The following is a 26,521-nucleotide window of genomic DNA, read 5'->3' on the forward strand; positions in this document are numbered from 1 at the left end:
TTTCTGATGTCATATACTGTAGCTATTTGTTATTCTTCTTCTTTGTGTTACTGATTTCATAAGCATTGAAATACTTCATCCTTTCGCTCATTAAAGCCTGCTCCAGAGTCAGCCAGCATAAAAAAGACCTTTAACATTTTCCAATGCATGGATTACAGTCAGCACATGATATTGTTTTTTTTTTAATATTATGTTTAATCTAAGTGAAGTAGTGAGTTATGATCTGAGAATGGTTTATTTTAAGGTCATCATTTTAAGGAAGATGAAATTCAATTGAAATTAAACTCTTGCTTGTTTTATCCCTTTTCCGAAGAATCAGTAATAGCATAGCATTTCAGCATAATTTAGACTTTGAAAACCTATGTACTGTTTTTGCGTATTTTGAAAATATGTCCTTACTAAATGGAAGAGTTGTGGTAAAAAATATTCCATTAACCAACATTTTAAAAACAACATAATTCTACAATGATGGGTTCTGAAGAAAATCTATGAAAACATTCAGGTACATACAGATCCAGAACTGATATGGAATCCACTGTAGCTTAGATCTAGTTTGAAGTTTTCAGAATATGATTATATAAAATATTACTTTCATTACTACTCATTAAGTAGCATCAGTAGCTTCATTTGCCTTTACTTGAGCTGAAGGCAAGATTCAGACCTGTCTGAATTGGTTATCTTGGCATGAGTCATTACGGTCAGTTAAACCGTTGAACCAGAAGCGACACCGCAACCAGGAATGAAGCGGTCAACACACTGATCCTGCTGCTGACTTCACCTGATGAAAATGCTGCATTACAAAGAGAAGAAAACATAAATTATCATTTTTTGACCTTTTGGGATTTTGCCTAAAGCACAAGCAATATAACAGAGTACAGCTGCAACAATTCAAGTTTGAACTCTTAAAATCTACATGCAAGTTCACATTTAGAGTTCTCTCTTTCTGCGTCATGTATTTGAAAAAAGTAGCCACAAATGTGACATTACATCTGGATTGTCACTGGAAATTTCTGCAGTGATTCTACAAAAATGGAATTGATTTTTCTTTTCTCTGAGTACCACAAATTGCGCAAACTTTTCTATTACTCTACCTTTACTCTACCCTACATTGACATAACAGAGTTTCTGCAGATCTTAAAAAAGTGTTACATTCACCTTCATAAAACCCTCAGAAATCCTGTATAATTTAAAAAAAAAAACTCATCTGAGCAGTGCAAGATTGAAGTGTGTCACTCACCTGTTCCATTTATTATAATTGAAGAAGTGAAGATCTGGAAGGGTAATGTGTTGTTTTTGGCGGCTCGAACTACTGTGTTCACTATCTGGGTGCTATTGGGTAGAACGGTGCCTGCTCCAAATACAAGATCCATGCTGTTTCGGATCGTGGGCAAACTCCTTAATTTCACACTGGCATCACTGGAGAGAGTTCGGAATCAAGATTCATCAATGAAAACTGTGTTATGTTGAATCAGTAGCTATATTCAAGAACACACAGCATATTCATACCTGAAGCTTGTTATGGATATGGTGCTGAATGATGTAGGGTAATCAGCAAAGAAGAAAGGTTCAAGCTGCAAAACAAGAGTTGTTTATCAAAATTGGGTTTCTTCTGTAAAAGCATGGTTCCAAAATTCATAAGTAGACACGTCACACTCACCCCTGCTTTTATCAGCGAAGCCCTGCTCTGAAATTCAGTAGAATTTTTATTGGAAAGAGCAGCCATGAAGGTTCCGTTGGTGAGGATTGTCAGCGGAATTATCTGCACTGATTCTACAAAACAGGAATTGTTTTTTTTTAAAGAAAACGTAGCACAACTTTTATAGGTAAGTATAGTAAAAATATAGTAAAATCTTGGAAAATTGGGCATGTCTGAATCAACTTACTAATGACAGTAATGGAGGTGGCATCAAGGGTGAGGTTGAAGTTTGAAGTTGAATTAGCCGCTGCTTCTTTTAGAGTCTCCACAATGTCTGTGTTGCTGGGGATCGGTTCAGTGGATGTTTCACTAAACACTAACTTAACCTCTGCCTGTACGTTTGAGACTGCCCGGGTCCTGGAAACAGCTCTGGAAAGAAACGGTATGTTTTACAGTTTATAATTACATCCGTATGATCTCAGTGTTGTGATGCAGAAATTGGAGAAAGCAGTATTATATATATATATATATATATATATAACTTGTGTAGAGAAGAGTAAATTTTGTCAAATTTTGTGCTGTTGACAGTAGTGAGTGTAATTATATAAATAAATATAGCTGCAAGCAGCTTATGTGCTTTAGGTGTTTAAGCACATAAGGAAAAATACATTACATATTATTTAGCAAGCCTGTAACCACCTAAATCAATTATTAAAAAGGCATTTTACCATAGAAATATGATGTTTTTAAAATGTTTATGACTGTTACAGCGCCTGCTGTGGTCCGATCTCGCTGAAACTTTGCATGCTTGTTTAGAATCACATGTGTTGTCACATTGTCACTTGTCACATGTGTTCAGTGGGTTTCGTGAAGTTTTGAGTTTTCGTTGAGGCTTTATAGGCTTTTGGATATATTTGGACAGACCCCTTTTCTAAAGGAGCCCATTATAGCTTCCCAAAGGGTAAATTTCAACATGTTTTTGATAATTATTGACCTAGAGTCCAGAGAATTACACTGCAGTGTTTTTTTTTTTTCTCAGATTGAGCAAAAAACTAGGACTAGTTTGCAAAAGTAGGTTTTTCACATCTTCTCAATCATTTTAAAAACGGTTTGATTGACAGCAGTGGTTCTAGAGGCAAAGTTGTTCGGAATGAGGAGGTCTATCATACGATATGAATATTGCATGTATCGCAAAAAATGCAATACCTCCCCCCAGAGGCCAATTTCTTTCAAATTTCTCACAGGCCTTTAGGGCCATAAGTCAAACAGGCCCACCGAGTTTCGTTTTGATCGGCCTCTGTTAACCGCCAATGGCGGTCATGTTCGCCTCATAGACTCTTGTGGCACTTTGGACCAAGCTCATCCGTGACCATTCTAACAATTACAATAAGGTTTCAGCACATAAATGTAACATTTCAAACTTTGAGCTCTTGTATCCCAGGGAATGCGTAAACTAATCAGACATATTATATTGGAAATGCATACATTTAAGTTTTTATGACATGAAAAATTACACAAACTGTCTGACATTGAAATCAGGATGGAGTGCAAATTAACAAAGGAATCATTTAAAGTAAAGAATCAAACTTTTAACTTACATGAAAGCAATCACGATGGTCCTGATGAAACGAGGCCCATACCTCTTTTTGTAGACTTCATCAAACTGTGAAAACAGTAAGTCAGGTTTAGGATTTTTTCCTAATGTTTTATTAAACAATTCCATTTTTGTGAAAGCAGTTTATGTTTTGTTGTGCTGCTATTTTTTTTTTTCTTTTCAAAGAGTACTATACAATTGAGCAAGAGTGCTAAAAAATATCATTTTTTTCCCCAAAAAACTTTCAGGCATCTAGAAATTTTCTTATCATTTTTTACTATTAAAATTAAAGTCACTATATACTTATGTTTGCAAATGCATATATATATATAAAACACACTATTATTCTGCCATTTGAAACATACCATACTCTCTACTCTTGTGGCTAGGCTTTTAAATTCCGGAGTTTGAGGGTTTGACAGTTCTGGAACAAACACCACTATTATGACAATCTGTATGGCAACAGTTGGCAGAGGACGTGCTGGTGCTGTTGTTGTGGTGGTGGTTGTAGTTGTGGTAGGTGTAGTTGTTGTTGTGGTTGTTACTGTGGTTATTGCTGTTGTTGTTGTTGTTGTAGGTGTGGTTGTAGTTGTGGTAGGTGTGGTTGTAGTTGTTGTAGGGGTGGTTGTAACTGTAGTAATACTGGTTGTTGTGGCTTTGGTAGTTGTGGTGAAGGGCTCCCTTACTGTTGTGTGGGTTTGAATGTATTGTAGAAAAGTAAAAATAGCAGTTGAGACAATTATTCCAGCAAGATAAAAAAGCATTGCAACAGCTATAGTTTAATAACAATACAGACTAATACAGAAAACATTCTAAATTGTTTTGAATGATGTTGTACTGATGATGTTGTTTGTTTGACTTACGTCTTACACTGATGATATTGAGAGTGGCATTAGCTTCCAGAATTGTGCTTGTTATGCTTGCATCACTGGGTAAGGATCCAAATATCACATTCATTTCAGTGATGATTGACCCTGGACTACAGAAGAAGAGAAAGACTCAGTGTCATTTTTTTTTAATGTAAGATTCAATACAGAAATCCCATACAGCACATTTGGAAAAAAAAAATAAATAAAAAAAGTGTTAATGCTGCTATTTTTGGTTTGCTGTAGATTTTTTGTGGTATTAAGTCTTTGCAGATGCTGTGTATTAAATGATTTACAAAAAAAAAAAAAGGGTCACACTTTATATTAGGTGGCCTTAACTACTATGTATCATGCATCAAAAAATAATTACAATGCACTTATTGTGTTCATATTGTATTGAAAAACACTTTTTCTGTTATTGAGGGGGATACGGGTGAGGTTAGGGACAGGTTTGGTGGTATGGGTAGGTTTAAGGGTGGGTTAAGGTGTAAGGGATGGGTCAACAGTGTAATTATAAATGTAATTACAGAAATTAATTACAGATGTAGCTACATATAGGTATTTTTAATGTAAAATGTAAAAACATGTATGTATACAATAAGTGCATTGTACCAAATGATTAATTTAAATGTAAGTACATAGTAGTTAAGTCCACCTAATATAAAGTGGGACCGAAAAATATTTTAAGATGATTGTTTTATTTAGGCTTAGTAAACCAGTAGAAAAAAAAAAAAAAAGATTCATAAACATTATTTTTGCATTATTATTATTATTATTATTATTATTATTATTATTGTTGTTGTTGTTGATGTTGTTGTTGTTTTGCCTCTGTCTCTTCATGTGATCCCAAAGGAAGGTTTGGAAATGTAAAATTTTTATTTCTTACAATTAAGAAAAAAAATGTATAAATAGCTGTCTAGATTTCCCTGTAAACTAAAGACTTTAGCTTTCCAAAAATGAAATGTATTCTTATTTAAAGTTAAGAAATACTCACCGGAACTGAATAACTGCCAGTGCTTTGAAGGAAGGGAATGCGTTTTTAAATAATGGTTCCAACTGTGGAAAACAATGTCAGGTTCAATATTTAGTCATCGATTATCAATAATTGTAATCACAGACCAAAAAACTACAACATGAAAGAGATTTGATAGTCATTCTTTTTTTTCTTTTTTTTTTCACATGATACAGTTACTGTTCCAGCTGTTTCCAAATTTTAGTGCATGGCAGAATTTACTGTAAAAGTATTTTCTTTAGTTCTTGTTTAACTGTTTACCTTAGTTTACTCGGTGCATAATTCACAACTAAAGTATTTAAATGCTTTTTGCACTTCTTTTCACCTTTGGTTCTGTAATCATTATTATTTTTTCTAAAGTTTGACATAACCTGGTAAATGTTATAACCATCAAGTCTGAGGGTACCTGAGCAGTTTCAACATATCCAACAAATGCATGGATTGTAACAAAACATGTGACATTAGGTCATCGTCAACACGTGCCCTATACATTTGTACTTTAAAAGCTTAAAATCATCGCCACTTAGTGTTTAAAAATTATATTGGTCCACCATATTGACTGTCTGCATTTTTTTATTTTCCTGTCTTCACCCAATTATGCTCAGATTATCAGCTGACCAAGCCGCAGAGAAGTTATTAGTTTTTTTTAATTTTTTTAAATTTTTTTTAATTCAGAACTCTTCTTGAAAAATCTAAGAGGTCAATGATGAGAATGCCCACAGGAAAATCCAGTTGTATATTGGCAATTCTTTGATATCTTAACATTTAACAGTAACATTTGGACTAATTGTTAAAAAGGCAGAATATTAATATTTACACCAGAGCATAAATAAAATAAAATTCTATTTGCACTTGAGTAAAAAAAGTATGTACATTACTGTCTATATGGTGTGCAGTTAGTTTGCACTAATATCTACATTAGTGTGCAAAATTAAATAATTAATACATTTAAATGCAGAGTTTGTTACTATTTAACTTCCAGTGCAAACTGCATATGCCTTACATTTTTGCCACACAACGTACCGTATTTTTGACTTTATCTTTTCTGTTTGTATATGCTTGTGATGCTGGATTTGACAGATCAGGCACAAAGTCTTCACTGCTGGAAAAGCTGACAAAAACGGTATAGGTTGTGCTTGGGCTTGTTGGAGCCTGTGTTGTGGTTACAGGCTGAACTGTTGTATGTGGGGTTACAGTTGCTGTTGTAGGTGAGTTTGTTGTAACCTCAGTTGTAGATTGTGCTGTATTTGTTGTAGGCAGGGATGTTGTTACTGTCTGCGTTGTGGTGCTTTGTTCAGCTGTAGTTGATTGATCTGTCGTAGATGAAGCAGCTGTGGTTGTTAGTTCAGTTGTAGATGTTAAAACTGTTGTAGTTGTTGGTTCAACTGTAGATGTAAGTTGTGTTGTTGTTTCCGTAGGAGTGTCTGTAGTTGTGGGTTGGGATGTTGTTGCTGTCTTTGTTGAGGTGCTTTGTTCAGATGTAGTCGATTGTTCAGTTGTAGATGTTGAAGCAGCTGTGGTTGTTGGTCCAGTTGTAGTTGTTAAACCAGTTGTAGTTGTTGGTTCAGCCGTAGATGTTAAAACAGTTGTAGTTGTTGGTTCAGCAGTAGATGTAAGTTGTGTTGTTGTTTCCGTAGGAGTGTCTGTAGTTGTGGGTTGGGATGTTGTTGCTGTTTGTGTTGTGGTGCTTTGTTCAGATGTAGTTGATTGTTCAGTTGTAGATGTTGAAGCAGTTGTGGTTGTTGGTTCAGCAGTAGTTGTTAAAACAGTTGTGGTTGTTGGTTCAGCAGTAGTTGTTAAAACAGTTGTGGTTGTTGGTTCAGCAGTAGATGTTAAAACAGTTGTGGTTGTTGGTTCAGCTGTAGATGTTAAAACAGTTGTGGTTGTTGGTTCAACCGTAGTTGTTAAAACAGTTGTGGTTGTTGGTTCAGCAGTAGTTGTTAAAACAGTTGTGGTTGTTGGTTCAGCAGTAGATGTTAAAACAGTTGTGGTTGTTGGTTCAGCTGTAGATGTTAAAACAGTTGTGGTTGTTGGTTCAACCGTAGTTGTTAAAACAGTTGTGGTTGTTGGTTCAGCAGTAGATGTTAAAACAGTTGTGGTTGTTGGTTCAGCAGTAGATGTTAAAACAGTTGTGGTTGTTGGTTCAGCAGTAGATGTTAAAACAGTTGTGGTTGTTGGTTCAGTAGATGTTAAAACAGTTGTGGTTGTTGGTTCAGCAGTAGATTGTTAAAACAGTTGTAGTTGTTGGTTCAGCCGTAGATGTTAAAACAGTTGTGGTTGTTGGTTCAACTGTAGTTGTTAAAACAGTTGTGGTTGTTGGTTCAGCAGTAGTTGTTAAAACAGTTGTGGTTGTTGGTTCAACTGTAGTTGTTAAAACAGTTGTAGTTGTTGGTTCAGCAGTAGTTGTTAAAACAGTTGTGGTTGTTGGTTCAACTGTAGTTGTTAAAACAGTTGTGGTTGTTGGTTCAGCAGTAGTTGTTAAAACAGTTGTGGTTGTTGGTTCAGCAGTAGTTGTTAAAACAGTTGTGGTTGTTGGTTCAGCAGTAGTTGTTAAAACAGTTGTGGTTGTTGGTTCAGCAGTAGTTGTTAAAACAGTTGTGGTTGTTGGTTCAGCAGTAGATGTTAAAACAGTTGTAGTTGTTGGTTCAGCCGTAGATGTTAAAACAGTTGTAGTTGTTGGTTCAACTGTAGTTGTTAAAACAGTTGTGGTTGTTGGTTCAGCAGTAGTTGTTAAAACAGTTGTGGTTGTTGGTTCAGCAGTAGTTGTTAAAACAGTTGTGGTTGTTGGTTCAGCAGTAGTTGTTAAAACAGTTGTGGTTGTTGGTTCAGCAGTAGTTGTTAAAACAGTTGTAGTTGTTGGTTCAGCAGTAGTTGTTAAAACAGTTGTAGTTGTTGGTTCAGCAGTAGTTGTTAAAACAGTTGTGGTTGTTGGTTCAGCAGTAGTTGTTAAAACAGTTGTGGTTGTTGGTTCAGCAGTAGTTGTTAAAACAGTTGTGGTTGTTGGTTCAGCAGTAGTTGTTAAAACAGTTGTGGTTGTTGGTTCAGCAGTAGTTGTTAAAACAGTTGTGGTTGTTGGTTCAGCAGTAGTTGTTAAAACAGTTGTGGTTGTTGGTTCAGCAGTAGTTGTTAAAACAGTTGTGGTTGTTGGTTCAGCTGTAGTTGTTAAAACAGTTGTGGTTGTTGGTTCAGCAGTAGTTGTTAAAACAGTTGTGGTTGTTGGTTCAGCAGTAGTTGTTAAAACAGTTGTGGTTGTTGGTTCAACTGTAGTTGTTAAAACAGTTGTGGTTGTTGGTTCAGCAGCAGTTGTTAAAACAGTTGTAGTTGTTGGTTCAGCAGTAGTTGTTAAAACAGTTGTGGTTGTTGGTTCAGCAGTAGTTGTTAAAACAGTTGTGGTTGTTGGTTCAGCAGTAGTTGTTAAAACAGTTGTGGTTGTTGGTTCAGCCGTAGATGTTAAAACAGTTGTGGTTGTTGGTTCAGCAGTAGTTGTTAAAACAGTTGTGGTTGTTGGTTCAGCAGTAGTTAAAACAGTTGTGGTTGTTGGTTCAACTGTAGTTGTTAAAACAGTTGTGGTTGTTGGTTCAACTGTAGTTGTTAAAACAGTTGTGGTTGTTGGTTCAACTGTAGTTGTTAAAACAGTTGTGGTTGTTGGTTCAGCAGTAGTTGTTAAAACAGTTGTGGTTGTTGGTTCAGCAGTAGTTGTTAAAACAGTTGTGGTTGTTGGTTCAACTGTAGTTGTTAAAACAGTTGTGGTTGTTGGTTCAGCAGTAGTTGTTAAAACAGTTGTGGTTGTTTGTTCAACTGTAGTTGTTAAAACAGTTGTGGTTGTTGGTTCAGTAGTAGTTGTTAAAACAGTTGTGGTTGTTGGTTCAGCAGTAGTTGTTAAAACAGTTGTGCTTGTTGGTTCAACTGTAGTTGTTAAAACAGTTGTGGTTGTTGGTTCAACTGTAGTTGTTAAAACAGTTGTGGTTGTTGGTTCAGCAGTAGTTGTTAAAACAGTTGTGGTTGTTGGTTCAACTGTAGTTGTTAAAACAGTTGTGGTTGTTGGTTCAACTGTAGTTGTTAAAACAGTTGTGGTTGTTGGTTCAGCAGTAGTTGTTAAAACAGTTGTGGTTGTTGGTTCAACTGTAGATGTTAAAACAGTTGTGGTTGTTGGTTCAACTGTAGTTGTTAAAACAGTTGTGGTTGTTGGTTCAGCAGTAGTTGTTAAAACAGTTGTGGTTGTTGGTTCAGCAGTAGATGTTAAAACAGTTGTGGTTGTTGGTTCAGCAGTAGATGTTAAAACAGTTGTGGTTGTTGGTTCAACTGTAGTTGTTAAAACAGTTGTGGTTGTTGGTTCAGCAGTAGTTGTTAAAACAGTTGTGGTTGTTGGTTCAACTGTAGTTGTTAAAACAGTTGTGGTTGTTGGTTCAGCAGTAGTTAAAACAGTTGTGGTTGTTGGTTCAACTGTAGTTGTTAAAACAGTTGTGGTTGTTGGTTCAGCAGTAGATGTTAAAACAGTTGTGGTTGTTGGTTCAACTGTAGTTGTTAAAACAGTTGTGGTTGTTGGTTCAGCAGTAGTTGTTAAAACAGTTGTGGTTGTTGGTTCAGCAGTAGTTGTTAAAACAGTTGTGGTTGTTGGTTCAGCAGTAGTTGTTAAAACAGTTGTGGTTGTTGGTTCAACTAGTTGTTAAAACAGTTGTGGTTGTTGGTTCAGCAGTAGTTGTTAAAACAGTTGTGGTTGTTGGTTCAGCAGTAGATTGTTAAAACAGTTGTGGTTGTTGGTTCAGCAGTAGTTGTTAAAACAGTTGTGGTTGTTGGTTCAGCCGTAGATGTTAAAACAGTTGTGGTTGTTGGTTCAGCAGTAGATGTTAAAACAGTTGTGGTTGTTGGTTCAACTGTAGTTGTTAAAACAGTTGTGGTTGTTGGTTCAGCAGTAGTTGTTAAAACAGTTGTGGTTGTTGGTTCAACTGTAGTTGTTAAAACAGTTGTGGTTGTTGGTTCAGCAGTAGTTGTTAAAACAGTTGTGGTTGTTGGTTCAGCAGTAGTTGTTAAAACAGTTGTGGTTGTTGGTTCAGCAGTAGTTGTTAAAACAGTTGTGGTTGTTGGTTCAGCAGTAGTTGTTAAAACAGTTGTGGTTGTTGGTTCAACCGTAGATGTAAGTTGTGTTGTTGTTCCTGTAGGAGTGTCTGTAGTTTGTGGTTGGGCAGTGGTGCTACAAAACACTGTTGTTAAAAAAATCAAAATAACATTCATTTTAGAACAATTGTCACATGTAAATAAGTAATAAGAGATATAAAGAATTTGGATTATCAGGAACTTACATACCTAAACTTAACACTGCAATTATCAGTGCTTTTTTATTCATCTTGGTAGCTGTCAAATAGATCACCTATAAACATATAATACATAACATTAGCAAATATGTAAGGAATGGCATCATTTTTTGGCATGTCAGTGGCAGTGGGGGAAAAAAGTAATAATAAAATGACCCTTTTTCCAGATGACTTCTGTTCATAAAGGTTTTTTTTTGTTGTTGCCATATATCAAAGATGATTTGTCTTTTTTTCTTTTTTTTTTTGCACAGTCCACATTAATGTTGATGAAAGTAGTTATCATATTACAAAAAAGAGGGAAGAATTTCATTACCATTGACAAGTTTAAGGTCAGTTAGATGTTTTTTTTAAAAATGTTTTTAAATATATCTTATGCTCACAAAGACAGCTTTTATTTAAAAACACAATAAAACAATATCATTGTGATATTATTACAATTTAAAATATGTTCTCTATGTGAATATGTGTTAAACTGTAATTTATTTCTGTGATGCACAGCTGTATTTTCAGCATCATTCCTCCAGTCTTCAGTATCACATGATCTTCAGAAATCATTCTAATATGCTGATCTGCTGCTCAAGAAACATTTCTGATTATTATCAATGTTGAAAACAGTTGTGCTGCACAATATTTTAGTGGAAATAGGCACTTTTCATAAATTAATGCATCCTTACTGAATAAAAGTATTAATTTCTTTAAAAAAAAAAAAAAAAAACATTTGAATGGTAGTGATCAAAATGCTCAAATAATTTCATTAGAAATGTCATTTTACCAACAACAGGGGTTTATATGTGATCATAAAACTTACATTCAATAAAATTAAACATGCTCACAGTTAAGAATATATCTTAAGACTTCATCATGCTTTCCTTGTGGTTCGTAGCCATTAATTTTTCATTTATTATTGTGCCCTATTGCATTTATGTATTTGATCTTTAACGTATGAGGACATTTACAAAGATCACCCAAACTGCATCTTGAACTTGAAACTATTTTAAGATATTTTTTACTTAATTACTTATTCTTGCTGTTGAGGTGTCAGCCATTTATTACAATGTGTTTGGAGTATAAGGTCTGCTTTTGTTTCATCCTTGTATAATACATTTGTTTGTATATTTATACAATTGTTTCAAAGCAGCTTTGCAGAAATAAGTAGGAAAATTATGAAATGACTTCAATTTCAGCCCTAAAGCAGTTCTACAGAAGACAATGTTCATTATTCAGCTCATTTTAGTTTAGTGTTATACTGCTTAGTTAAATCATAAATTGTTACAAATTATCTAAATTAATTAAAAAAGATGGTAACACTTTATTTTAAGGTGTCCTTGTTACACATTACATGTACTTACTATTATAATAACAATAAATTCAGCAGAAATTACATGCAAGTAACCCTAAACCAAACCCTAACCATATAGTAAGTACATGTAGTTAATTAATATTACTAATATTAATTAACTACATGAACTTACTATATGGTTATGGTAATATTATATTACTCAATACTTAAATGTATAATTACACTGTAACAAGGACACCTTAGAATAATGTCTAACAAAAAGACTTCTAAATGGTACAATTTTTATTTTTTTTAACATATAAAGCACCTTATAACACAGTGTACCAAAATGCTGTACAGTAACATAAAAAAAAAAAATACAAAGAGAGAGAAAATGAAAATACAGCAAGAGCAAAGTAAAATACAATAAAATAAACTAATATTAATGGTTATGAGTATAAATCAGAAAGTATGACTATACTAATAAACAAATTAAACAAGTCAAACTCACCCAATCCATTATGTACCCGAGTGCTATTTCTTACACACAGGTGAAGTTGTAAGTCCTCTGATGAAAGCAGGTAAACTCATGCTGTCCTGGAAGTGCCCATTTTTATTAGCTCTGTTTGGAATCACATGACACACAGATGTCACTCTAAGTGGTGGTGCGTTGTTAATGCATTCCATTTTTAACCAAACCGGGTATACGTACTTATACAACAATGCATTCCTCCCTAAACATGCACTCTTATGAAATACTGCCTTTGAAAGCAAATGATAATGGGGTGTTTTGTTCTTGATTGAAATGATTAAACCTATAATACAGTCAAACTCATATTGTAGACTGCTATAACATTGTATATTTTATTGACTGCTGATCATTTATTGCATCTTCATTACAAAAATAATGTAATACCTATTAGAAAAATGTCTTTCCAAACCTGTATGTGTTTATTTCTTGTGTAAAACACACTGGACCCCACTGGCTTTCATTGTCTGGACAAATAAACACTAATTACACTATGTGAGAGTTTGGAATAACATGAGGATGAGTAAATGATGACAGAATGTTTAGTGAACTGCGTCTTCCATTATTGCACAATGAGCTGGTTGTGATAAAAAGACAAAACAAAGAGGAAAAAGGAAAGAAAAACAAATCCAAGATGACGAATAATCAAGTTAAGCAGAAATTGAAATCGCTGCTTTAACTGATTTTTGTTTACTGAGACCTCATGAGGTTTGTTGTCCAGATGAGTAATTCTGATCACAAATCGTTCAAAGTTGTTGTGCAGGTTTTCACGATAAAGTGTTGCATATTATCAAGACATCACATCCTTTTGAGTTTTTTCCTAGATTATGGGTTTTAATTCCTCCAAATGGTTCTACAGATATCATATTAACGCATCACAAATTCTACAGTCTACACAACGCATATCCGTCCATCTATCTGCTAAAGGAATGTGCTTTTTTTAATGAAAAAAGATCTGACATATTGTATATTTATTTATTCAGCAGATGATTTTATAGCAACTTACAAAGGAAAATCACAAGCAATTTGTCGTAGGAGCCAACAATTTTCACAGAACACAATTTTAAAATTAAAGTACAAAATGAGTACGTAAGCGACAAAAGAGCTGAAAAAATGCAAAGAGCAAAAGGTTTTGCATGTTATTGTTTACATGCATGATGATATGAATGATTTTTTTTGGGTGTCTTTGTACATAAACATTGCATAATTTAAAGCTGTAACACTACAGTGAATAGAATACAAATTAACATATAAAACCAACATATCATATATTTGATATGTTGTTGAAATGTCTTCATAAAACATTACACCTGTTCTTCCATCTCATTTGTTTTGGTTTCAGTCTTTGTTTGTTTATTTGTTTATTTGTTTAAAAGCACGTAGTCATATGATCTGCTTGACGTTGAAATAGTTGACATTGCCTTCCTGTCTGTTCAGTAACCACAAAAATATTTCGGCTTCTACATTCCTTATATTCCCAATCTCTCTCCATTAAGATGCATTTAGCTGGAAGTTTCTGTTTTTGACCCTTCCGCAATTGTCATGTATACAAGGAGCCAAATATATGCTCTCTTAATCACACACTTTGCTTTTAAGTCATTTTATGTAACCGTTTCATGGTCTTAAAACTGTGTTCATGACTGTTACTTGATTAACCAGTGAGTGACTGAAGGTGATTGTTTTAAACACAGGTACTTTGGGAATGTTGAAGACAAAAACAATGGTGCGTTTCACTGAATTTGCAGAATCATCTGCTTTTCCGTCTCTGCTGGTGTTTCTTGATAATTGTGGGTTTGTTAGACCTGCTGGTATTGAAGATATGCTGTTTGACCAGGTGTCTGTGACTGTAGTGCCTTCTGAATCAGACCTGTTTAGCGCTGTTTGAATTGATATGCCCACAGTTGTGCCTTTGTGTTCCTCAGCTAATGGAGTGGTGACAGGTTTAGAGTCATTGCTTATGGCTGTTACAGGAGATGCTGGAGAAAATGGGTTTAAGGAGGTGTTTGTGTTCTTTTTCAGATTTTCCTGAGTTGTCAGAGACTTTGAGGGCGTGTTCATAGATGTGGGCATTGAATCGGGTGTTATTGCTGGTCTTGAAACTATTCCCTGTAAAAAAAAAGACAGAAGGAAAGTGGTTAAATGAGAGGATATAATTATTATTATTTTTTTAACAGTAGAAGGCTTCAAACAGTTATCACCTCTTAACTGGTTAACAATAAACTACCTTAGCACATACCATAGTGTGAAAAATTGTTTATGATTTAACATGGCATTGTATGTAATTTTATGATAAAATACTATAAATTGTATGGTTTTGGCAATCAAAAGGAATTAAAAGTCCCTGCATAACTATGATAATATTTGATAATATGATGATATTTATATGATAATATTTTATTTGAATAGTTTTGTTTCTTTTACATTTTTGTAAACTAAATGTTAGGCATGGTGATGGTGCTTTGTCTTTGTGTGTGTGACCGTGTGCACTGTCTATATATTGGACATGTTTTTTTTCTATTATTCAGCCCATGTTATGAGTATATTTTAAGGGAAAATGGCAATTTTGTTAGATACTTAATATCAGTTTTGTTCTATTAAGAACAAAACCGACCTGAACTACTTGAGCTACTTGAACTAGAAAATTTGTGTTTAAATATTGACTGGTTTTCTTCTATTAAGAGAATTCAGAGATTTTGATGTTGGTCGGTTTTGTTCTATTAGGATATTTAAATGTCGTTCAGATTTAGTCTACTAAGTTATTTTAATGTCATTCAGTTTTGGTCTACTAAAGCCCGAGACACACTGTACGATCAATTTTTGGCTGTCCCAGACGAAAGATTGGCATCGTGAAATAATTGTGCCGAATCAGAAATCGCCACGGTTGTTTCACAATGCCAGTCTTTCGTCTGGGACAGCCAAAAATGTATCGTACAGTGTGTCTCTAAGCTATTTAAATGTCATTCAGTTTTGGTCAAATGCAAATGCATGAGCATTCAAAAGTACAGTGTGACTAGTGGTTTGCTTGTGGCATGTGGACATGTTGTTTAGAATATGCAGATGGCTGCTGACCGTCGTTGTTGTATTTTCATTTTCATTCTCTTGATTCAGAGTCAGTGTAGGTGTCTCAGATGTCTTTGTGTCCATGCTAGTTGTTTTTGTTGATTCAGAAAACGCTGTCTGATTTGTGACACTTCTGCTGGATGAAGTTGAGGTTGTAACTGAAGGCCATGTAATGTTTGCATTGGTTGGTGTGATCTGTGACGATGTCGACTGAAGTGCAGAGGCAGCAGAAATTGTTTGAGACATTTGTGTTTGCAGGTGGCTGAAAGATGTAGTTTCTAATTCATTTGTAGATTGGTAGATTGATGGTGAGTCAGAAGTGTCACTGAGAGCAGTGTTCATCGTTTGTGTAGTGGCTTGAATGGCGGGGTAAGACTCGGTTGCGCCTCTTGTTGTGAAGTGATTTGGTTCTGAGCTTGTTGTGAAGATGTCTGAACTCAAGTCCGGAGTTGATGTAGGGGCAATTGTTGTTGTTGTCGATTCATTTGATGTGATGGAGACTTGAGTATGGTCTGATGACTCAAGCTGTTGTGTTGTCGTCGCAGCGGAGTGTGATGTCCCAGAGGACGCATCAGGGGATGGAAATGAAGAGCCTGTAGTTGTTGTTGTTGTCAGTGTCATTGACGTGTCCGTGCTAGTTGTTGTAGCGCTTTCTGTTGAACTGATCCCATGTGATGTGGCATTGGTTAAGGTGTCCATTGTTTGAGTTGCAGTGCTTTGGTAGTTTATTGGCGAGACAGAAGTGTTCATTAGTTGTGTAGTGGCTTGAATGGTGGAGTAAATCTTGGTTGTGCTTCTGATAGTGAAGTGGTTTGGTTCTGAGCTGCTTGTGAAGATAGATGAACTCGAGTCTGGAGTTGTTGTAGAGGAAATCGCTGTAATTGTTGATTCAGAAAATGCTGTCTGTTCTCTGTTGGTTGAGGTTTCAGTTGTTGGCTCAGATTTTTGGGTACCAGTCAATGTTCCAGTGGTCCAAGAATTGGATATATTGCTGTGCGAGGTTTGGTCATCCTGCGTATTGGCATCAGTGGATGTAATGCGTTCATTTTCATTCTCCTGATTCAGAGTCAGTGTAGGTGTCTCAGATGTCTTTGTGTCCATGCTAGTTGTTTTTGTTGATTCAGAAAACGCTGTCTGATTTGTGACACTTCTGCTGGATGAAGTTGAGGTTGTAACTGAAGGCCATGTAATGTTTGCATTGGTTGGTGTGATCTGTGACGATGTCGACTGAAGTGCAGAGGCAGCAGAAGTTGTTTGAGACATTTGTGTTTGCAGGTGGCTGAAAGATGTAGTTTCTAATTCATTTGAAGATTGGTAGATTGATGGTGAGTCAGAAGTGTCACTGAGAGCAGTGTTCATCGTTTGTGTAGTGGCTTGAATGGCGGGGTAAGACTCGGTTGCGCCTCTTGTTGTGAAGTGATTTGGTTCTGAGCTTGTTGTGAAGATGTCTGAACTCAAGTCCGGAGTTGATGTAGGGGCAATTGTTGTTGTTGTCGATTCATTTGATGTGCTGGAGACTTGAGTATGGTCTGATGACTCAAGCTGTTGTGTTGTCGTCGCAGCGAGTGTGATGTCCCAGAGGACGCATCAGGGGATGGAAATGAAGAGCCTGTAGTTGTTGTTGTTGTCAGTGTCATTGACGTGTCCGTGCTAGTTGTTGTAGCGCTTTCTGTTGAACTGATCCCATGTGATGTGGCATTGGTTAAGGTGTCCATTGTTTGAGTTGCAGTGCTTTGGTAGTTTATTGGCGAGACAGAAGTGTTCATTAGTTGTGTAGTGGCTTGAATGGTGGAGTAAATCTTGGTTGTGCTTCTGATAGTGAAGTGGTTTGGTTCTGAGCTGCTTGTGAAGATAGATGAACTCGAGTCTGGAGTTGTTGTAGAGGAAATCGCTGTAATTGTTGATTCAGAAAATGCTGTCTGTTCTCTGTTGGTTGAGGTTTCAGTTGTTGGCTCAGATTTTTGGGTACCAGTCAATGTTCCAGTGGTCCAAGAATTGGATATATTGCTGTGCGAGGTTTGGTCATCCTGCGTATTGGCATCAGTGGATGTAATGCGTTCATTTTCATTCTCCTGATTCAGAGTCAGTGTAGGTGTCTCAGATGTCTTTGTGTCCATGCTAGTTGTTTTTGTTGATTCAGAAAACGCTGTCTGATCTGTGACACTTCTGCTGGATGAAGTTGAGGTTGTAACTGAAGGCTGTGTAATGATTGCATTGGTTGGTGTGATCTGTGACGATGTCGACTGAAGTGCAGAGGCAGCAGAAATTGTTTGAGACATTTGTGTTTGCAGGTGGCTGAAAGATGTAGTATCTAATTCATTTGTAGATTGGTAGATAGATGGTGAGTCAGAAGTGTCACTGAGAGCAGTGTTCATCGTTTGTGTAGTGGCTTGAATGGCGGGGTAAGACTCGGTTGCGCCTCTTGTTGTGAAGTGATTTGGTTCTGAGCTTGTTGTGAAGATGTCTGAACTCAAGTCCGGAGTTGATGTAGGGGCAATTGTGTTTGTTGTCGATTCATTTGATGTGATGGAGACTTGAGTATGGTCTGATGACTCAAGCTGTTGTGTTGTCGTCGCAGCGGAGTGTGATGTCCCAGAGGACGCATCAGGGGATGGAAATGAAGAGCCTGTCGTTGTTGTTGTTGTTGTCAGTGTCATTGACGTGTCCGTGCTAGTTGTTGTAGCGCTTTCTGTTGAACTGATCGCATGTGATGTGGCATTGGTTAAGGTGTCCATTGTTTGAGTTGCAGTGCTTCGGTAGTTTACTGGCGAGACAGAAGTGTTCATTGGTTGTGTAGTGGCTTGAATGGTGGAGTAAATCTTGGTTGTGCTTCTGATAGTGAAGTGGTTTGGTTCTGAGCTGCTTGTGAAGATCGGTTTTCCTGACTCAGATGTCTCAGATGTCTTTGTGTCCATGCTAGTTGTTTTTGTTGATTCAAAAAACGCTGTCTGATCCGTGACACTTCTGCTGGATGAAGTTGAGGTTGTAACAGTGGGCTGTTTAATGTTTGCATTGGTTGGTGCGTTTTGCGGTGGTGTAGACTGAAGGAGTGCAGAGGCAGCAGTAGCTGCTTGGGAGACTTGCAGGTGGTTGGAAGATGTAGTATATAATTCATTTGCAGATTGGTAGATTGATGGTGAGTCAGAAGTGTTCATCGGTTGTGTAGTGGCTTGAATGGTGGAGTAAGACTCAGTTGTGCTTCTCATTGTGAGGTGTTTTGGTTCTGAGGTTGTTGTGAATGTGGATGAACTCGAGTCTGGAGTTGTTGTAGGGGAAATTGTTGTCATTGATTCAGAAAATGCAGTCTGCTCTATGACACTTCTGTTGGTTGAAGTTTCAGTTGTTGGCTCAGGCATTTGGTGACCAGTTAATGTTCCAGTGGTCCAAGAATCATATATATTGCTGTCTGAGGTTTGGCCTCTACCATCCTGTGTATTGGAAACAGTGGTGGTAATGGAGTCATTGTTTGCATGACTTGGAGTCAGTGTAGGTGTCTCAGATGTCGTTGATGAGTCCATGCTAGTTGTTTTAATGCTTCCTGATGAACTGATCCCATTGGTTAAGGGCTCCATTGTTTGAGCTGCAGTGCTTTGAGAAACAGTCATGGAAAGGTTTGGAGAAGAACTGGCAGTAAAAGTAGAGTCAGTTTGGCAGCAGTCCGGAAGAAAGTAGAAATTCAAGATTCCTGCAAATAAAAACAGGAGATAATTGTAGTTGTGATAGACAGCTTTGTTTTTTCTTTCTCTTGAAGGTACTGTAAGTATTGTAAGTGATATGGTGAAAAAGTTATAAAAATGTTAGGTAACACTTTAGAATAGGGAACACTTATTCACTATTAACTATGACTTTTCCCTCAGTAAATTCCTAATTTGCTGCTTATTAATAGATAGTAAGATAGTTTTTAAGTTTAGGTATTGGGTAGGATTAGGGATGTAGAATAAGGTAATGTAGAATAAGGCATTAATATGTGCTTAATTAGTAATAATAAAGGGAGTTAACTAGTTAACTGAGGTTGGGGAGCGAGGCCACGCCTCTACCAATCACCTCACTTCCCGAATCCTTCATATATCGGGCCGCCTCGTACCGTGCTGTTTGTCTCTTTCTCTCTTCCGTTCGATTCAATGCCACCGGCGCTGCTCAAGGAGCGCCTCTCATTGTCCCGATCGCAGTCGTTTTTCCGAGCGCTATTATTCTCCCCTCTCTCTATACCTCCCTCTCTCCCTCCACCAACACCCTCTCATGCCCAATACTGCCCCACTCAAAAACATCCTTTCATCCCAACATCCATTCTTCCACCCTTCCTGTAGCCGTTTTACAGCAATACGGCTCTCATGCTTCCTAATAATTCTCAATAGCTACTTCTACAGTCCAGAAGCCTCGTCCAGCGTCACTACCCCACGTGGTGCAGTCTGGACTCCTTCAACCTCCAATTCTATTTCCAACCGGTCTATATTTTTGTCACCTCCTTCCATCAACATGTATACTGTCGAATATTCACAGCTCAAACATTCCTTCACGCTAACTTTGCAGAGCCCGTCCCATCTATCTTCAGCATGCTCAATTATCACACCCCCTTCAACCCAACCATCCTTCTCACACAAAACTACAGTTTCAACCAATTATCCTCTGCAGCTCCGCCCTCTTCAGTTATTCCTAACCGCCAACAAACTCATTTATCTAGCAAGCCATGGAGCCCGGCTGCTGAAGCTGATACCACCAACGCCTTCAAAGTCTAGCCTATCCATCCAGATTTCTAGCGATCTTTCGGAGTCTACTGGAAAGGTTCCTTTTACTTCGCTGTACGCCTCACCTTTGGCTGCAGAAGCAGACCTAGGATTTTCAACTTTCTCTCCAAAGCACTACGCCAGATTTCACCAAAAACCACACAATTCCCTTACGTCCTTCACCTCATGAACGACTTCCTAATGTTACACCTCCATCGCACCACCGCGATCAGGATTTGCACACTAATCAAGGTTTTCACCAAACTCCGCATTCCATTTCCAGAGCAGAAAACCTCAGGACCTCATACCAGCATCAAGTTTTAGGCATCATCCCACTTCAATCTCATTCATCTCCACCCTCTACAAAATCCACCGAATCTCACTGCGTCTTTCCAACTTCTATTAACAAATAGATGTACAGGTGTCAACTACTTGCACTTCTAGGCCACCTCAACTATGCCATCTGGATAATTCCTCAAGGGAAATCCTTGTTGTCCAACCTTCTATCTAAAGCAGCAGCCATCTCATCTCTCCACAACATATTAGATGATGAATGCAAATGGTAATGTACTGTACCTCGGGCAACAATTCCTCCCATCCCAGAACAGCATCTTCTATCTCTATAACAACCACGTACCTCACTGGCCGGAACTGCTCCAAGCTCACCATTCCCTCTATCAGTTCCTTTACATCAAACGACATGCTGCCATTACAACTTAATTTCTTATACTCATTCCTTCTTAAAAGATCCGAACGTGTTCTTTCCGAGCCTACTTATCAGGAATCATCTTTTTCCATAAACTAACCACTGGCAACATTGCTCTGCTCTTTCTTATTCTCACACATCCATGTTCGTTAAAGGCTTACGAAACAAGAACCTATGCCAAATCACCAAACGCCTTCCACTAACTACTAATCTACTTAACCTCTGCATAATCATGCTATCCAAATTCCGAGACTAATCAAACTTTAGACTTATGTTCTCATTAGCATTCTTTGGCTTCCTACGATGCTCCGTCAAGCCCAAGCTTACCTCTGGTCTTCCCAATTTAGGGTTCCTAATCGTCTGACCTTAGGTTTATTTACAGGGGCAATGCACATTAATAAACATAACTGTAAATGTGCCAGAATTAGCCCAAAATGCTATTTTTCATCTGTAGACCCTTGACAGAATGTTAAAAAGTCACCCTAAAAACAAAGACAGAGCATCACACATATACACGTCATATGGAGAGAAAGAGAGAGAAAAAAATATATATTACAGAAACATAAATTCACACACAAAAAAAAAATCGCTACTAAAATACAAAATATAAGTAAATTATCTAAAACAAAGTAAACATATGAGGGAAAAGAGAGAAATAGAGAGAGATATGGCAACAGGAGAAGGCAACATAGCCAAGAGCAATTAGCAAGGAAGTCTATTGTCAAGAATACAGTACTAATGTTGACAGTGCTGAGTTGTCAGTAACCATTTTTTAAGATGAGACTGAAAAGAACCAAAAGTATGTAATCTTCTAATTGTTGATGGGATGGAGTTCCATTCCCTTGCAGCTTTGACTGAAAATACAGACTGACTGAATTTACTTCTTTTGAGAGGAATACAGTCCCCTCTTCCCCACCCCTTGTAGATCGGTGAGCAGTTCTAATATTCACAAACTGTTTTAGTGGTGAAGTCAGGCTATGCATAGTCTTAAACAGCAGACAAATATGTACATATTTGATCAAGTTATCCCAGCTTAGCAAATTGTATTTTTTTTTTATATTGAATAATGATGAAATTGAACTGATTTCTTATCAAGAGTTTTTAGTGATTGTTTATACAAAGACTCTAATGGTTTCAGAGTAGTAATACTAGCTTACGACCAAGTAGTTAAACAGTAAGTAATATGAGAAATAATCATGACGACATATAATCACAAATAAATCTAAAATTTGATAAACTAAATCTGACCCGGTTACAGACCTTTTAACCTGTGCCTTTTGTTTGGAATCAATCAAAACACACTGTAAAACCGAAGAGTACTACTAACTTATAAAGATTAAGAACACTGCACTTAAAGTCTGTTAAATCGTTGATGCAACTTATAACAATAAAATTTTCTGAACGAGGAATTAAGTTTTATTTTTGTGTGGCTCAACATTTTTGAGTAAACTCTTCTACTTAAATTATTATTTTTAAGTTTACTGAGTGACGTAAAGTGACGTCACGACGTTACTTACTCTAACCGAAGTTATCAGAAGAATCTATTCAACATGGCGGATACTCGCAAGCGACCTGAGCAAACTTAATGGAAAAACTTGTAAGTAAATCAAAACATCTGTGAACATTTCTTATTTGCTTTTTGAATGTTGTAAGAATATCATGATGACGGAATGTTTTCATCCTTGGGAAACGCTATTTTTTACATAGCGCTGTAAAGCACGGCATTTCCCTAGTGCTTTTGAATGAGCATTTTGAATGCTATTTTAGCGTCACTGCTTATAGACTATAAGTTATAGTATAATGTTAACGTAAAAGTAGGGCACTAATGTTAACGTTATCCGGCATTATTTCAGTAAACGCAGTCCTACGTTTTGAATGCCGCTGCTGTTTACTGTGATGTTTAGGGCTGCGTTTCCCAAAAGCATAGTGAGCTAAGTCGATTGTTGAGACCACTGGTGGCAAATGTTTTTACGATCAGCTTAGACATACGATGCTTTTTGGGAAATGGAGCCCTGGTAAATGTGATTTTATTTGGTTGTTTTTTAAACAACTAGCTGCTAACAGTATTAATCCAAAATTATTTTAAGGCTAATACACAGACATGAATTTTGCAATATATTGGATATTATACAAAAGCAATCTACAAATTTGTAGTAAACCTTTACAAACTTTCTTTAATTGTAGGCTGAGCTGAATGCTGAATACTAAAAAGTGAGCCTCAACACTTAAGGTAACTTCTATTGAGTTGAAGAGCAAGTTTTGTGATGTCTCCTCACATAACAGGATACAGACTCTGCTTTTTTCTTTTCTACATCCATTGTTGGTTATAAACGTAACTAACTTGTGCGTGTTTGTGGTTTTCAGCACACACACTAGATGCTGCATGATATTCTAAAAGTTTGATCTTCAGGTGAGAGCAAATTCACCAACATTAACCACCTCCATCACTGTCTTCACTGTATATAAAATAAAGTTGGCCTGCTTGTTTAACATGCTTTTTTTTTTTTTTTTTTTTCATGATGTCAACAAGAAACAAGCCCTTTGTGCTCTCCCAGTGTACGTGTGTGAGGAGAACTGTTCTTCAAGACATGAAATGTAAGCATTGAGTGCATTAATAGAACTGCTGTTGGCAGTTAACATACAGTTGAGGTCAAAAGTTTACTTACACCTAGCAGAATCACTTGGGTAAAGTTGGTTTTATATTCGCACATTCGGACTTCTGCATTCAAATACTTTCTTAACCACACTATATTGGACATTCGGCGGACATTCGCAAGTAAGTATGACATAAAAACAATACTTGCTCATTTTGATCGATTGTGAAAAAAATGTAGTAGGTTGACAATGATGTCGCTGATTAGAATTTGCAAAAAAATAACTTTATTGCACATTGCCTAATTAGAAAGTTATTGAACGTGGAAATGTGTGAATGTTGTGAATGTGCGAATATAAAACCAACTTTACCCAAGTAGCAGAATCTACAAAATGTTAATTATTTTACCAATATAAGAGTGATCATACAAAATGCAGGTAATTTTTTATTACTGACCTGAATAAGATATTTTACATAAGACGTTTACATATATTCCACAAGAGAAAATAATAGTTAAATTTATAAAAATGACCCCGTTCAAAAGTTTAGATTCCCTTGATTCTTAATACTGTGTTGATGTTATGGATGGACTCAGACACGAAGATGGTAAAAGAGAAATAGGTGTTTATTAAAACAGGTGAGACACTCAGGTGACTTTAGGATTCTTGCAAGGTGAGTAGGTGACTTCAGAATGGTAGTGGAACGGATAATATGATGTGCTTAAGATTCTTCTCTTTTCCTCAGGCGTACGGGGAGACGAGACAGGATCGATCCGGGGAGACACACACACACTTCGAGGACGGAGCTCTATGAAGAGAGGAGGACACAAGGTGGGAGAACACAGCAGGTAAGTCAAACAGGGTAAGTATTTCTTAGATTCTCGGAAGGATATGGTCTTTTCTGATACAGGATACCAAGAGGTTGAGTCCACGTAGCAATGACGAGATCGGACGCTGAAGTGTGTGTGTGGTGATCCTTTATAGTGCTGGTGATTGGCATGGTGATCAGGTGCAGGTGAGTGTGATTAATACTCGGGGGATGTGGAACGATGTGATTGGTGGAGTGAAGGGCCTGACTGATCCGTGACAGTAACCCCCTCTCCACGGCCAGCTCCTGAGGGCCGACCCCGGCGTCGCGGTGGTCTGCCCCTGCCTCGGGGGGGTTGCTGGGCGATCTGGGTGGGTTGCATGGAATTCCTCGAGTAGAGTTGGGTCCAGAATGTCCTCTCTGGTTACCCACGAGCGTTCCTCAGGGCCATATCCCTCCCAATCCACGAGGTATTCGAGTTTACCACCACGACGCCGGGATTCCAGGATCTCCTTAACTTGGTAAACTGCACCTTCTTCTAGGATGTGTGGGAGAGGGGTCTCTTCCTCCAAGTCAGGCCCTGTGGTGAGAGGTGGAGAGAAGGGTTTAAGCAGTGAAACATGGAACGTAGGGTGAATTCTGTAGTGGTGTGGTAATTTGAGTTTGTATGTGACAGGGTTGATACGTTCCAGTATGGTGAAGGGGCCAACGAATCTGGGACTAAGTTTTTTACAGGGCAGGCGTAGGCGGATATCCCTGGTTGACAGCCAAACTTTCTCCCCTGGTTGGTAGTTTGGAGCTTCTGATCTGCGGGCGTCGGCTGTCATTCTTTGTCTACGCACTGCCTGTTGAAGTTGGTGGTGTGCTGCGTCCCAGACTCTCTCGCTCTCCCGGAACCAGTGATCGATGGAAGGGACGTTGGAGGGCTCACCTGACCAGGGAAACAGGGGAGGCTGGAAACCGAGTATGCACTGGAATGGGGTAAGTCCAGTGGATTGCTGTCACAGGGAATTTTGCGCATACTCGGCCCAGCCTATGAACTGGTTCCAGGAGTTCTGGCGGACATGGCAGAAGGTTCTCAGGAATCGTCCTATCTCCTGGATTTTGCGCTCAGTCTGCCCATTGGACTGTGGATGATAACCTGACGAAAAACTGAAGGTCACACCTAGGAGGGAGAAGAAAGCCTTCCAGACTCTGGAAATGAATTGGGGTCCTCTATCGGATACTATATCTTCAGGGATGCCAAAGTATCGAAAGACGTGATTGAAGAGGAGTTCTGCGGTTTGGAGAGCAGTTGGGAGACCCTTGAGGGGAATAAGTCGGCATGACTTGGAAAAACGGTCTATGATTACTAGTATGCAGGTATTACCATCGGATACAGGTAGGTCGGTAATGAAATCTACTCCTAGGTGTGACCACGGACGTTGAGGTATGGGTAGAGGGTGAAGTTTGCCTGCTGGTAGATGACGGGAACTCTTGGATATGGCACAGTCCGGGCAGCCTCGCACAAACCTTCTGACGTCCCGGGCCATGTTTGGCCACCAGAAGCGGTCTCCTAGCAACGAGAGAGTTGCGTTGGCCCCTGGGTGGCCAGTACCAAGTAAAGTGTGGGTGGAGTGGATTAAGGGAGTCCGTTGGGTCCGAGGAACATACTGTAGGTTTGGGGAACAGCCCGGCGGATTGGCGGGAGGCATGGTGGAGGCGACTGGTGGAGAGGACCACTGTATATAGGACTTGTGATGATAGGAGTAGGTATGATGGGTTCAGGTTCGGGAGTCACTTCTTCGGGGTTATGGATCCTGGAAAGGCCTCAGCCTTGATGTTCTTGGTTCCGGGTCTATAGTATAATGTGAACTGGAAGCTTGTAAAGAATAGTGCCCAGCGGGCTTGTCTCGGGTTGAGTCGTTTGGCCTCTCGGATATATTGCAGGTTTTTATGATCTGTGAGTACAAGAAAAGGGTGTTTTGCTCCCTCCAGCCAGTGCCTCCATTCCTCTAGGGCTAACTTTACCGCCAATAGTTCCCGATTTCCTATATCGTAATTTCGTTCCACCGGGCTGAGTTTTTTGGAGAAGTAGGCGCATGGATGGAGTTTTGGAGGTTTCCCCTGCTGCTGAGATAAGACGGCCCCTACGCCCGTGGTGGATGCGTCTACCTCTACAACGAATTGAGCTTCAGGATCCGGGTGAATGAGGAGTGGTGCGTTGGTGAAGGTCTGCTTAAGGTCGTCAAAAGCCTTTTGGGCTTTAGGGGTCCAGGTGAGGGTCTTGTTCTTGCCTTTGAGAAGATCTGTGAGGGGACTGGTGGTAGTGCTGTAGTTTGGAATAAAGCGTCGGTAGAAATTTGAAAATCCGAGAAATCTCTAAAGTTCTTTGATTGTGGAGGGAACTGGCCAGGATGTGAC

The 26,521-nt window shown here is 38.1% G+C and overlaps 2 protein-coding genes across 2 annotated transcripts in view; both read right to left on the minus strand.

Moving 5' to 3' along the window:
* On the minus strand, positions 1–16,389 carry LOC131543912 (mucin-2). The gene is made up of 13 exons (XM_058781716.1): positions 15,298–16,389; positions 13,876–14,334; positions 7,342–9,420; positions 6,132–7,058; positions 5,091–5,152; positions 4,094–4,209; positions 3,596–3,915; positions 3,235–3,299; positions 1,884–2,065; positions 1,658–1,770; positions 1,507–1,571; positions 1,238–1,416; positions 1–790 (listed from the first exon to the last, which is right to left on the minus strand). The coding sequence occupies exons 1-13, from the start codon at positions 16,387–16,389 to the stop codon at positions 699–701; spliced, it is 5,751 nt and encodes a 1,916-aa protein (XP_058637699.1). The 3' UTR covers positions 1–698.
* The window catches only part of LOC131543369 (mucin-2), a 21,811-nt gene continuing 8,470 nt past the window's right edge, over positions 13,181–26,521 (minus strand). The window contains exons 3-4 of the mRNA XM_058780637.1: positions 15,298–18,973; positions 13,181–14,334 (exon numbers count right to left, since the gene is read on the minus strand). Of these exons, the coding sequence (XP_058636620.1) occupies positions 16,743–18,973 (2,231 nt within the window). The 3' untranslated portion in view covers positions 13,181–14,334; positions 15,298–16,742. The remainder of the gene's footprint in view (positions 14,335–15,297; positions 18,974–26,521) is intronic.

This window comes from Onychostoma macrolepis, chromosome 07, assembly GCF_012432095.1.
Source record: "Onychostoma macrolepis isolate SWU-2019 chromosome 07, ASM1243209v1, whole genome shotgun sequence".
Lineage (NCBI taxonomy): Eukaryota > Metazoa > Chordata > Actinopteri > Cypriniformes > Cyprinidae > Onychostoma > Onychostoma macrolepis.